This window comes from Bidens hawaiensis, unplaced genomic scaffold, assembly GCF_021521415.1.
Source record: "Bidens hawaiensis isolate Kalapana, Puna unplaced genomic scaffold, B.hawaiensis_p1.1 tig00039045_1, whole genome shotgun sequence".
NCBI lineage: Eukaryota > Viridiplantae > Streptophyta > Magnoliopsida > Asterales > Asteraceae > Bidens > Bidens hawaiensis.
The window spans coordinates 115,493-128,997 of NW_027496864.1; the positions used below are offsets into that span (position 1 = coordinate 115,493).

The following is a 13,505-nucleotide window of genomic DNA, read 5'->3' on the forward strand; positions in this document are numbered from 1 at the left end:
ACACCATCATCATTAACCAAATCATATTACACAATAGCCAAATTTCGGCAGGGATTGAAAAATGAAAATAGAACTTATTTGTGCATACTTTATGTTGGAAGTTGGAACTATTAATAGATGATACTTTGAGTGTCACGCATTAAGCAATATTATCTAACATATGCTTAATGTGATTAAACAGTAAATTTCGTCAAGGCTAGTTGTTGAACTAAATGCTTAATGCTTAATGTGATTAAACATATATTTAGTGTTTGGTGAACTAAAAAATAGAATGACATGAATTAAAATTGATTACTGTTTATATCTTTGATGACTTCATAAATATTGATTTATTAACTTTTGTAACTAACTTTGTAATTAACTATTTATGCATTAATCAGATAATTAGTTAATTCTAATCTAGATTAAATATATTGTAATAGTTTATTTATTGATCCAACTGAATAGTTTTTGAATTAGTTTATACACAATGATTTCGATGGATATTTTATGTACACGTCTTAAAGCATGGTGTTTTTCCTTCCACCAAAACTGTCCACCACCATTGATGGAGGTGGAATCGCCCTATTATCTATTTTGAAGACTTCATAATTTTGATCTAGAGTTATTGTGCATGACACGGAAAAATGAAATAGCTGATAAGAACTAAGAAATCAATATGAGACCCGGATTCGATTTCACCTTACTTTACTGGAATAGTCTACCAATGAAAGAAACTATTCTTATTTGATTGAAGTTATTGTTAGAGAATATTATAGAAGAATATATTATTAGAGTTTTAATATAATAGTGTTACCATAATTAGGATATTGTATTTGAGTATGTTTCTTTGTATTTATCTAATTGTACGTCTATATATAGTTGGTCAATAATACATTACACCTAACGGGGTTTTCATTATTTTACATGGTATCAGAGCATTACCAAACCGTCACCGCTTTATAACACACAAATATAGTTTACTAGCATTACCAAACCGTCACCGCTTTCGGATTATCCACAGTAGATTGTGGCATGTCTCTTTCACGTGGATTACGATCTATCGTTGCGATTTTTATAACTATCTATTTCTTTTTCTTTTATCTCTTTGTTTTGGTCCAGGTTTAACTACAGATGTCTTTTAGTGCTCAATTTTTGAATTTTTATAGTATTCTTTTATTTTCTCTATTTATTTTTGTTTTGGTCGTGAAAGTTCTTACCCCACGGGGAAAGCTTTTATATATTTTGTTTATTTTCCTTTTACGAAAGGTTTTGCCTTCATAATTCTTGTAGCTTTTGTTTTTTTTCCCCCATCATTAGTTTCGATAAGAGGGAATTTTGTAGTTTCTATTTATTTATTTAGTTTTATTCTTCGGTAGAAATAATAGTTTTAGAACATATGCACAACAGGTACCATATAACATTCACACGATTGTATATATATACCTGAGGCGGGTTGCGTAACGCGAAAAGAATAGTTTTGCAGTTCATGAGAAACACATTTTCGTTGTAGCTGCAACAATTCTTTTCACCTTCAACACTACCGACTTGTTGATCATATCCCGCTTCGTTAAAATATGGGTTCTTGTTCAAAACCAAAGCTTGTAGAGACAACACGACTTGTAGAATGCTGGACCCCTTAGGATCCCATGTTTCGCTTCCTGTGCCTGTCCATGTATTTAGAAGGCTCAGGCAAACCCTTCCAGACTCGTATAGGTTCGGGTTTATGCGCAGCCCACCAGATATGTAGTGCACCATCTATGAAAGATTAAAACTTTGTAAAAAACTACAACTAGGATAACAAATAAGCACATGAATAACCAAACCAATTTAAATTTTGATTTTTAGGACGTTTGCATATAAAAAGTAATTAATGATAATAATTTTGATGGAATTCAAGTAAACATATATTTAGATTTAAAGGAACTTAATTACCGGGGGTTCGTGAGGATATTCTGGAGGAAGGAAAATGTCGAAAAAGAATAGCACATCGTGATATGGAGTTCCTGGTGCTCCTACAATGGCTACCCGAAGCAGATCCATTCTTTCCTCAAACACGCGAACATATATCGTTTCTGTTAATCCAACAACAAGTGTTAATGATACTTTGATTCGTATTAGTAATATAACTGGAACAATCATAACTTTCATTTTTGTTGCCAGGCGCAATCTCACTCGCATAATCATTATAGATTAATACTTGATTTTCAAATATTTTTAACGATATTCACACGCATTTTTTCAAGGTTTTTGAGTTTTTGTTTATGTATTTGGTTCTCACCTGGAAGATCCTTCATTAAAATGTTCCATTCCTGTCGAACTTTCTTTAACCAGCTTCTTTTCACCTAAAAGATAACAAGAACATAAAAGAAAATGAAATTAAATGAATTTGTACAACAAGTTACTTTAAACTTGATGTGTGTGTGTGTGTTTTTTTTTTTTGCAATGAAGTAAGGATAGCAAAGAAGTTATCTAACCTGATTACCAATGGAATCCTTTCCAGCGCGATCAACAAAATGATGCATCGAGCAATCACTAACCATTTTGAAATTCTCAACCTTTTCTAGATTCTTACTGGTTGATGAAACTATAAAATCTTTATCCTCATCATTTTCTTTAATATTTGACACCATGTTAGTTTCTCCAGATACCATAGTTTGTTCCTGGTTGTCTTCTTTAGAAAAACGCGACAATGATGTGTACACGCTAGACCCAAAAAGACGTGAAGCAACGTCCGATAGAAAGCTGATGGCAATTTGTGGAACATTGAGACATTCCTTCTTGTTGCCATAGACATGGTCCAGCACATCCTGATTATGTGAAGTATATGTTAGATTCTTGAAAAATCATGTTTCAAGAGTAAGCTATTCATATTATGTTAAATACTAAATATAACATTAAGGGAGGTTTGTTTCACCTTGGGCTTTGGATCAGTTAGATGAGCATCATGCTCCGACTTCTCCTGGTTCGTGTCAACATTATCATGATAAAGCATCGGAGTATCCACTACGCCTTCAGATTTGTCCATTCGGATAATTTCATTAGGAGCAACCTGAAACCAGATTAAACTAATATACATCATTAAAAACCTACAAGAAAAATGAATTTTTTTGCGTCTTTCATCCGCTAGAGATATAAAATACTTATAAAAGATAAAAAAAAATGCATATGTACCTTGGATGTAAAACCACCAGCCCATTTCACTTCAACTCTACCATCTTTGAACCCGATAACGACCCCAATATGACACGATTTCTCTAACCCAAACACGACATCACCATAGCAATACAAAAACTTGGTGTGCTCAATCAATTCATAAGCACTCGCAGTTTCCTCAACACCGTCTTTTTCCCACTTCACTTTCACAGTTTTTTCACTTGCATCGACAGTCTTCACAACACCCCATTTCTTGTTTTCTTGATCATCAGATGTTCCCTTTTCAGCAACAAACTGATGAGGCCAGAAATCATGTTGATCAATAATATTAACCGGACTAACGCAACCCAAATCCAAACTATGCGATTCACTTCCATCCTGCCATAAGACACTAACTTTAATCTTTGTTTTCGAAACAACAAAGATTTCTTGAAAACCTGGTACTGCACACCAATCACCAATATTCCAATTTGAATGAGTGAAACATGTTAAAACGGTTAAGTGTTCGGATCTTTGAAACGTGTCAGGAACCGTTGTTCTTTCGGAACCACAACTGAGCCACTTTACATACACGAATCCCACGTTGACAGCACAAACAGTACCTTCATTGTGTTTATACTCCTCATTCCCACAGAACCAATTGAAACAACTTTTGACTTTGATTTTAACTCGTTGCTCACGGAAATAAGGGAACTGCGAATCATGAAACGAATCTGACGATAGTGGAACAAGCATTGCGTCATCCAACGCGGTAAATTCACCCGTCATGCCATCATCAAATATGACACTAACGCGATCCACAATTCTTTCGGCTTTACCTAACCAATGGCCCATTACTACATAATCACCAATGGAAATGGAACAAACTCTTTTAAGTTTTTTGGAAGTAATATCTTTCAATTTGTTTCCATGAGCACTTTCCAAATCAACAACTTTTTCTACATTAATCACTTTTCCCATTTGACCGGATGGATCGATTGATGAACACACTATGTCCCCGTACACATATTCTCTCTCAAACGTGAAGAAATCGTCGATTTTCCCTATTGTTTGTTCGAGATTTGACAAAATAGAACTAGCTTGTCCACCATACATAAGCTCATCATCATCATTTTCATGATCATATAAGCTACTACTCTCACTGTAGCTATCAAAGTCGTTAAAGAACACATCCATAGTATAATTTTTTTTGATAAAATCTCTAAAAGAGAGGAAAGAAGTCTCGACGAATTCAAGACTCCTAAAATGCCAAAGAAGATTTGCCCGATAACGGATAAATTTTCGACCAGAATTAAGGAAATTCTGGTATTGCCAAAGAAGATCTGCCCAACGGATTTTCGTGCTAAAAATATATGTAACTAGACACTTGAACAATCTACACTAGAAAAGCTTAAAAACGAAGACGTGGCTGGCTTTTGGATTAAAGTGTCACTGATCTAGTAGCTTTCCACCTGCCGAAAATGAACTAATGGTTAGCCAAACCTAATGATCACAAGCATGTCTTAATTTTTATTATGTCCGTTCGTTCGTTTTAACTCTAGCATTGAACAAAGGAAAACAGTCATATTTTGTGTTTGGTTCATTGTGAATATAAGGTGTGCAAAACTTGGAGCAATACCAACTTGAAGGACCCGAATGGTTAATACGAAAAGTACAAGGGTGGTACGGAAGATCTCATGGGGCGGTTTGGTAGAGATCCAAAGTTCAGGGACCAAGTTGAATAACTTGGTGTCATAGTTATATTTTATTTATTATTAAATAAATTAGAAGTCTAGTTTAATTGTGTTTCCTAGTTTGAGTATGATTAGAATTGCGGGTGCTATATAAACCCATCATTAGTTTTCTTTTGTTGAGAGTAGAGAAGAGTAGAAAGGGAGTAGAAACTATTTTGTTATTGTTTCTTATTAATGAAAATAGTCGCATAAAAGTTTTATGCAATATCGTGTTTGGTGTTCTTAATTCGTTTGTCTAAGGTTTAACAAGGTGTTCATGTATGTTTGTTTGAATACTAAAAGAACATAAAGAACTTAATCAAAAAATTAGTCTCTTCTTGTCTCTAAAATGTGTAACGCATATTTATAATTTATTTAGAGTTCTTATTAAGTACATAGGGATAAGTTCAAATAAAAATCATTAATTAGCATTCTAGAGTTATATAAAACCTTGTGAATTGAACTAAGTTTTTAAAGTGTGAGGTTTTCTTAACGTACTATAGTTAAAAACATGTGTCAAAACTTGATTAACCAGTAATATCACGTGTTTTATGTTAAAAAAATATGTCATCATGGAGAATATCGTCATCGATCAAAAGATTTAAGATTCTATGAAAAAAATTGCGATCTTACGGAATGTGTTTTCAATACGATACAATCTTTTAAGTTAAAGCTAATGAAATGTTTCAGAAACACAGGTAAATAATTAATATAGACAATTTGATGAACAAAAAAAAATTAAAAAATAAATGTTGTTGATCTTTATTTTTTTGTAAACATTAAAAATGAACGGATCAGATCTTGACACGTAGACCGATTAGCATAGTCTCTCATCAAATGAAAATGTGACACGTTCTTAAGTCATACACATTTGAGCCGAGTACTAGTACACAGTACACTCTCTACTTTTACTCCTCCAATTAAATATTCTCACATCTAAGATTAAACAATTACGTACTCATTTTTACTGATTTTTTAAAATCTTATTAAGATATTTTAAAAATATTTATAAAAAGAATATTAATATCATAAAATATGTTTTTATAATATTATTTTTAATAGTAGCTAAAAATCTTGTTTAAAATTTGTAAACCCACATCTGGGTGTTGTAAAATCTCTCTGTTAATTAGTCAGTTTTTTAAAATTAAATGCATAAACCACATAAAATGGATTAAAGTTAAGAAACTCTTGCTACTTGTCTCTTTGAAATACATGCGCTTCCTTAACCATGTACTAGGTGATGATAATACTATTAACATTATAAAAATATTAATATAAAAACATATAAGAGTATTATATATTTTATGTAAGTTTTAATTAATATAGTACTAATGGAATTGTAGAGAAATGGAATAGAGAAATGGAATTGCAGAGAAAGGGAATTGGTCTGGAGAATGAGAATTGATTGTTCTGTTTAGTAGTACAGAGATTTCAGTAGAGAAATATAGCTGAGAATCATTTATCTTGTTTGGTACATAGAAAATAAACACAGAATTATATCAACTTTATCATTAGCACAAGTATTTTTTTCATAACAAATATTTATTAAAAAATAAAAAACATATAAAAAGATGCATAAATTCCAACCAAAATATGCATTGATCAAACCAATTCACATACAAAACATAGTTTTTAAGCAAAAAACATCAACCATAGTTAAAACCAATTCACATACAAAACATACTTCAACCATACACAACTATCCCATTGAACCATCGGTATACAACTCGACCATCTCAATTTTCTCTTCTATTGTCAACGCAAGAAAAGAACGTCCTAGATCCACATCTTTACACAATGAATTTCAAGTAAACACCAGAAGAGTTTATAACCCATGCTAATGCTTTTTTTGCATGCTAAAAGAGTCCCTATCGACCAAAGGATTTCCTCTCCTGTACTACTTGGATGTCATTGGCTATCTCATTATTTTTTCACTTTCATGCCAACCTGTGCAAAAAAGTCTTTTGTGAGATAGGTTTCATTTGAATCAAAGCTAACTCAAAGTCTCAAACCCATTTAGATCCCTATATTTGGTGTAACGTTTATGTCAATGTTAAACTTATATAACACATCAGTGACTATTTTTAGGCTACCACACTATCATTTGACCAATTCAATCTCAAAGTTGACATTTTACTTCAACTCAACTTTTTAAGAGAAATACCAAATATGCCCTTAACAATATGCAATTTATATTTGTAAGTTTCTGTGGATCTAACCTAATTTCAAATAACGTCTAGCAGTCTAAACCTCATTTGAATTACAAACGTACTCTATTTCAATTTAACTCTAGTAGTTTAAATTACAAAAGTAAACCATTACAAATGTAATCTATTTCAATTTAACTCTAGTAGTTTAAATAACAAAAGTAAACCTGCAGTGACCAACTTTGATCATCAAAAGTCTACTGCAACAATTTTGACTATCTTTAATCAATTTGGGCTGTTATTTAACCTATTTTTAGTTTAAAAAACACCAAATAACAGCCTTTAATTTAAAAAAATGCTTATGATCAGCAACAAATAAAGTTAATCTGCCTAAAAGGTATGATCCAATAAATGTGATTAAAGTATCTTCAAATTAGAGGTATATAAGTACTGAAATTAGACGACGCGATATTTAGGAACAAATGCATACTCGAATCGTAGCATGAACCAAAACTATCCTGAAATTAAGACATGCACGGCCTGACAGTCATCAGAAAAGCTTCGCAAATCTGCAATATAAAAAAATCAAACTGATAAGGAAAACATTAGCTCTAATCAGAGGTTACATAAGTACTGAAATTAGATGCTACAATATTTAGGAACTAATACATGCCCGAATTTAATCACGTACAAACATTATCCTGAAACCAAGACATGCCTGGTCATGGATAGGATATTGATCCCAATGTTAAATGAATGACTATCAAACAGATACACAGATACAGGCACATCATCATCACAGTCACATCAACGATAAAACTGATGTTCATCAAACTTTCAAGAGTCAAAACTAACTGATACATACGAAAGCTATGGAGTTTCAGACGACGGAAACATGATCATCATAACCGTTTATCAAATAATTCCATACTCAGGTCATCATGACAGTCAAATTCTCGTCGGTTGTACATGTAAATGAACGTGTAAGCCAAAGAATACAACGAAATAAGTACAAACAACAGTGCACTCCATATAACTGTTTAAGCACCAATGTGAAGAGATGGTACAATCGTGAGTGAGTGACAACCAAACTTAAAAATAATATATAAACAATGGACTTAACAAACAACATATCATTTGTTTGTACACAACTTGCACAACAATTAATAAACCATATACAACAAAGCCAAGTCGCTCACAAAGTATCATCATAGCCGCAAAATTAATGTCGAAAGGTGTAATAAAAAAAGGCTCAGAACCATATCATGAGTACAATAAAAGTCGACACGCCAAAGATTGAATCATCATCACATCCACAAACCAATTTATCTAATCAAATTAACCCAAATCTATGTTTCGAAGGCCATTGTCTACCACTATGATGAAGCTCAGATGAGGCCAGGTTCATCATCACAACAAACCGAAAACGTTTTCAAGAAACGGACCATCAAGTAATCGCGTGCATAGGTGGAAACAAAGTGTAGAAACACTTAAAAAGGCCAAAAATAGCCATACCGCGGAAGCAACCACATAAACGCCCCTTAAAGTACCCAAAGCAAACGGATCCGACCACCATTGAATCCATAAACATGCAAAAATCAGCACTATAATGAGATTAATCTCATCATTTCAGTACGTAATAAGAGAAACTCCAACAAATACACACATTCGCCAAATTAGAACTTGCCCCGTCACCTGTTCGATCAAATCCCAAAGTAAAAACGAAAACCAATATAAAGCTACAAACACTAACCATTTTATCAGTTTGATTCAACAGAGTTGGTTACCATTACGTGATCCATATCCACAATAACAGATTTGAAGGTGAATGTCCACCGAAACCAGGTCCGCGACCTTGCAAACAAAATCATCAGCGAGTCCATAAACCCTAGAAATGTCTTTTAAATATCAACAAACAAATCAAAGAAAAAAAGGCAAAACTAAGAACTAACTGCTTACCCGAGACCACCACCGCCGTTGATTAGAGCTCCAAAACGAAACCCGGCAACGGCCATCATCGATGGAGAAAGCAGATTTGGAAGTCCAATGAAACATCACCATCTTACCTCCGTCATCTCTGTTGCCTAGGATTCAAAAATGGAAGCCGACAACGACCGTCATCGGAAGAGATGAACGTCGAGAGAGCCTTTCATTTGCAGAAGAAAGAGTTTGAAAGGAAAAGGAGGAAAATGGGAGAAATGAACGTCGAGAAATCCAATTCTCCGCTTTTTTTAGAGAAACAAAATCAGAGAAATGGAAATGGTTTATTTCCATTTCTCACCTCTTTCTTTCATAAACAAACAAGAGAATTCTTTCCAATTCCATTTCTCACCCCTCAATTCCCACTACCAAACACCCCCTAAGTGTTGTGTAGGGAATTCAGAGAGGCCAGCAAATTAGGTTCCTCCCCAAATCCCCTCTATCATTTCATAATTCAGATTCAGCATATAAACCAAACAATTGTTATCAATTAAGTGGAACTCAAAATGGTTGTTGGCAAGAGTGGAGGGGTGCAATGACATATAATATAACAAGACGATTATTCGAATATACTCTCTGAAGAGGTAGGTCCCAGCAGAGCCCAGTTGGACCCGCAAGACTCACCTTAAACAGGGACGTCTGCGCAGAGACCAACTGGATCCGCAGGACCAACCATGCTCAGAGACGTAACGTCCTTACGCGCAGTACGCAAGCTGGTCCCGCAGGAAATGCCTCCCAATGGTGAAGGACTCCGCCTGTCCCCGCAGCCTCGGATACAAGCCATTAGGGAAGGCCACCCGCGCAGCACGGCTACACGCACAAGGCACTTAACTCTCCCCAGTGTCACCTGAAGGAATGAGCAAAGGCGGGAGGGGGAAAACTCCCGCCTAAATGAGCCAGTCCGTATGATGGAGGATCTTTTGTGTGATACCTGACGAGGTACAGATAAAAGATCTGACCAAGAATGCGACAGCTCACTGACAGCAGCATGGCAGACAGCACGCCACAGCACTGTGACCAATAGCCGCCGCCTACCCACCAACTCCTGCCATACCACGTGCCTAGCCTGTAGTTGGCAGAAGAGGAAGAGTGCACGACACGCCTGCTCTGTGTCAGCCGCTACCTATCCACCACTCACAGGCAGGGCACGTGCATAGGTTACAGTTGGTAGCGTGTTGGGCCGGCTAAACCCCTTGGAAACCTACCTTCGGCTATAAATACCCCAATGGTATGAACATCTTATCTTATCATATATACCTGATATCTGCTCTAGCAATCTCTTAATATACTTTTATATTTAAAGAGCAATCTAGTCTGATTCTCACGCCGGAGGGTGGTCACAAGGAGGAACCCCCCCCCCTTCTCAGTGACGAGCTCACGGTGTCTGTTTTGCAGGTTATCAGAAGAACCATCTTCCAAGGGTCTAACCCCTCGTGGGAAACAGCTCTCCAACCCCCAGGTTACCAGTAATCTGCCCGGGGTCTGGTTAGTGTTTCTTCATTGGCGCCATCCGTGCATAAAGCTAGAACTTCATTTTTCTCCAGTTTTTTCAAACTTCTAGAAAGATGGTTAAAGAAACTCCGGTAACCACAACCCCAGCTACTGGAGGGAATACCGGCAACACAGTTTTTACAAACACTACCCCGGTTACCCAAGCCGGGGCAAGTGAAGTAAATTTTACGAACACTACCCCAGTTACCCAAGCTGGGGCAAGTGCAGTAAATAATCGCCCACTGGGATTCACCGATACCCAGTTTGAAAAACGAATAAGACTCCCCCGCCAAACTCTCGATGAAGTTAAGGCATGGGCGGAGGCACGACAAAAGGAATTCCAAGCTGAGTTGGACGAACGCTTGCGTTCCGTCCAACAGGCCGACGAATTCGAAGAATACTTGGACAATGACTCGGAGGAATCCGACTCCGACGCGAACCCTCGCCATAGGGCAAAAGGGAAGCGTAAGGAAACGGACTCCCAACCGAGAAGGCATTTTGGACAAGCCTTCAAACCAAAAAGCACAGGTGGAAGTTCACGAGACTTCTCCAAAACGTTCAGACCGAACGTTGCAAATGCGGGAACGTCCAAATTTGCAAGGGACATTGCGGAAGCAATTGCCCCAAAAAGTGCCAAACAAATGCCCAACATAGGCACTTATGATGGTATGTCCGACCCAGACGACCATTTGAACAGGTTTATAGCAGGGGCAACCGTCAGCAACTGGACGGAACCCACGTGGTGTTACATGTTTCAAATGACGCTGGTGGGGGCTGCTAGGGTTTGGTTTGATCGTTTACCGGTTAACCACATTTACGACTGGGCAGACTTCCAGCAGAAGTTTAGCCAACACTTCAGCCAGCAGCGAAAGTATACCGAGGAGCAATGGACAATCCTCAAATGCATACGGGAAGAAGATGAATCTCTGCCAAACTTCATCACTCGCTTCAACTCAAAGAAGTTAAGTTTGGGCAATATCAGCGAGGATCTTGTTCGCGCAGCCTTCATCCAGGGCGCGCAGGACCCAGAGCTTATCCGCACCCTAACGGGTAAAGATGGAATGCCATCCACATGGGATGGCATCATGACAGCAGCCAAACGCTATGCGGAAACGGAGAAGCAACTGGGTAGAGACCTTCCGCAGAGCACAAACCTTTACACCCAGAGGACGAGAGAGGACAACGTCCTCACCGCCCGATTGAACAAAAAACGGAAGCAAGGCATTTGGCAGTCAAGGGTAAACTTTGACACCTCATCCGGCTTACAGCACCGATTGGGTGAAAGGGATAATGTAAAGCTGCACCAGAACTCCAGATGGACGCCACTTACCAAAAGCGTCACTGACATATTTGCTACTGAAGAGCTCCCATGGCCAAAGCCTCCAGTAATCCGACATCGTCACGATGCTGATCGGAGCAAGTACTGTGACTATCACAGAACAAAAGGCCACAACACTGAAGAATGCATAGACGTAAAAGACATGGTCGAAACATTCGTCAGAGATGGGACGCTCGCACACCTCGTGGCGAAATAAAAGCTAAGCAGGCAGGCAGGTGCGTGTGGAACCATGGCTGGGGTAAACACGAATAAAAAATCAGCTTCAATATGGAGACTACATGCTGCGTAAAGAACGAGATCCCGAAACAGGTGCGTGTCGGCTCGATGGCACTCCTGTCCCAACATGGAAGGGAGTTCAATTACACATTTTGCATGTAATCAATTCCAATTTGTACAGAAAAGGCCAAGAGCCACTTCTAATGGAAATGATTCTCTTTCAAACGTCGAAGCTGATGATTTACATTTATACTTTTGTACACACTAATATGCCGGTTTTCACCGCATAATTACAAAAAACGTCATTGCATGGGAAGGCGGTCCTACCCGCACGAACCCAAAAAGCATGATAAACCTTCACGCAGGTCAGTTGAAGGGGAAAAAAGTTACCATATGAAAGTGCTGGTCTATCCGCATGAATCATTCGAGGGAACTGCACCAACCTATCAACAACCGCGCGTGGGACGGTTCAAAATTCTTAAGAGGAAAAGGTAAACCTATACGCAGGTCAGATATGGGTAAAGTTATGCCATCCTACTAAGTGCAAGTGACGGGTCTACCCGCACAATCACGAAAGAGGAAGCAAAACTTCACACCTATTATCAGCCACGTTCAAAGGTTAACTTATCCTCAACAGGCAAACCTTCACGCAGGTCAGTTGAAGGAGAAGAGTTCAATTATTCCATTAAATGAAAGTGCCGGTCTATCCGCATGAATCATGAAAGGAAAATGAACACTAACCTATCAACAACCGCGCGTCGAACGGTTAAAACTATCCAACACTGGTGACGGCATTCACATTACGTGAAGTCGTTGCGTGGGAAGGCGGTCTTACCCGCACGAACCCAATAACGTGGCAAACCTTCACGCAGGTCAGTTGAAGGAGAAGAGTTCAATTATTCCATTAAATGAAAGTGCCGGTCTATCCGCATGAATCATGAAAGGAAAATGAACACTAACCTATCGACAACCGCGCGTCGAACGATTCAAAACAAAATTCTTAAAAAGGTAAGAAAAACCTACACGCAGGTCAGGTATGGGTAAAGTTTTGCCATCCTACTAAGTGCAAGTGACGGTTCTACCCGCGCAATCACGAAAGAGGAAGCAAAACTTCACACCTATTATCAACCACGTTCAAAGGTTAACTTACCCTCAAAAAGTAAGAAAAACCTACACGCAGGTTAGATAAAAGTTTAAGTTTAGCCATCCTACCAAGTGCAAGTGACGGTTCTACCCGCACAATCACGAAGGAGGAAGCGAAACTTTAACCCACTATCAACCACGTTCAAAGGTTCTTATTCTAAACGCTTGGAAAATTGCTATTTTAAACTAAGTATGCAAGTCATAAGTTTATAAAGCAAAGAATCCAATGAAAGGAATAACAATCGTATATTTCAATGATATATTACAACAGTGGCCGGGTAACTACCCGCCTAAAAGAAATCTATACAAAGCTAAGTCTATCCTAGCAGTGGGAAGGGATCT

The 13,505-nt window shown here is 37.6% G+C and overlaps 1 protein-coding gene across 1 annotated transcript; it reads right to left on the reverse strand.

Annotated features, from left to right (window-relative positions):
• Nucleotides 1-500: 500 nt before the first annotated feature.
• LOC143590905 (putative ubiquitin-conjugating enzyme E2 24) lies at nt 501-4,566 on the reverse strand. Its single transcript, XM_077071254.1, has 7 exons — nt 3,154-4,566; nt 2,897-3,031; nt 2,457-2,789; nt 2,261-2,324; nt 1,915-2,054; nt 1,426-1,737; nt 501-635 (listed from the first exon to the last, which is right to left on the reverse strand). The coding sequence occupies exons 1-7, from the start codon at nt 4,309-4,311 to the stop codon at nt 501-503; spliced, it is 2,277 nt and encodes a 758-aa protein (XP_076927369.1). The 5' UTR covers nt 4,312-4,566.
• Nucleotides 4,567-13,505: the final 8,939 nt, after the last annotated feature.

Coding starts and splice junctions, on each gene's coding strand:
- LOC143590905 (XM_077071254.1), bottom strand. CDS start 4,311: ATGGATGTGTTCTTTAACGACTTTGATAGCTACAGTGAGAGTAGTAGC. Junction 2,325..2,456: donor AGGATTCCATTGGTAATCAG/GTTAGATAACTT, acceptor GTTATCTTTTAG/GTGAAAAGAAGCTGGTTAAA. Junction 2,055..2,260: donor TTTAATGAAGGATCTTCCAG/GTGAGAACCAAA, acceptor TTGGATTAACAG/AAACGATATATGTTCGCGTG.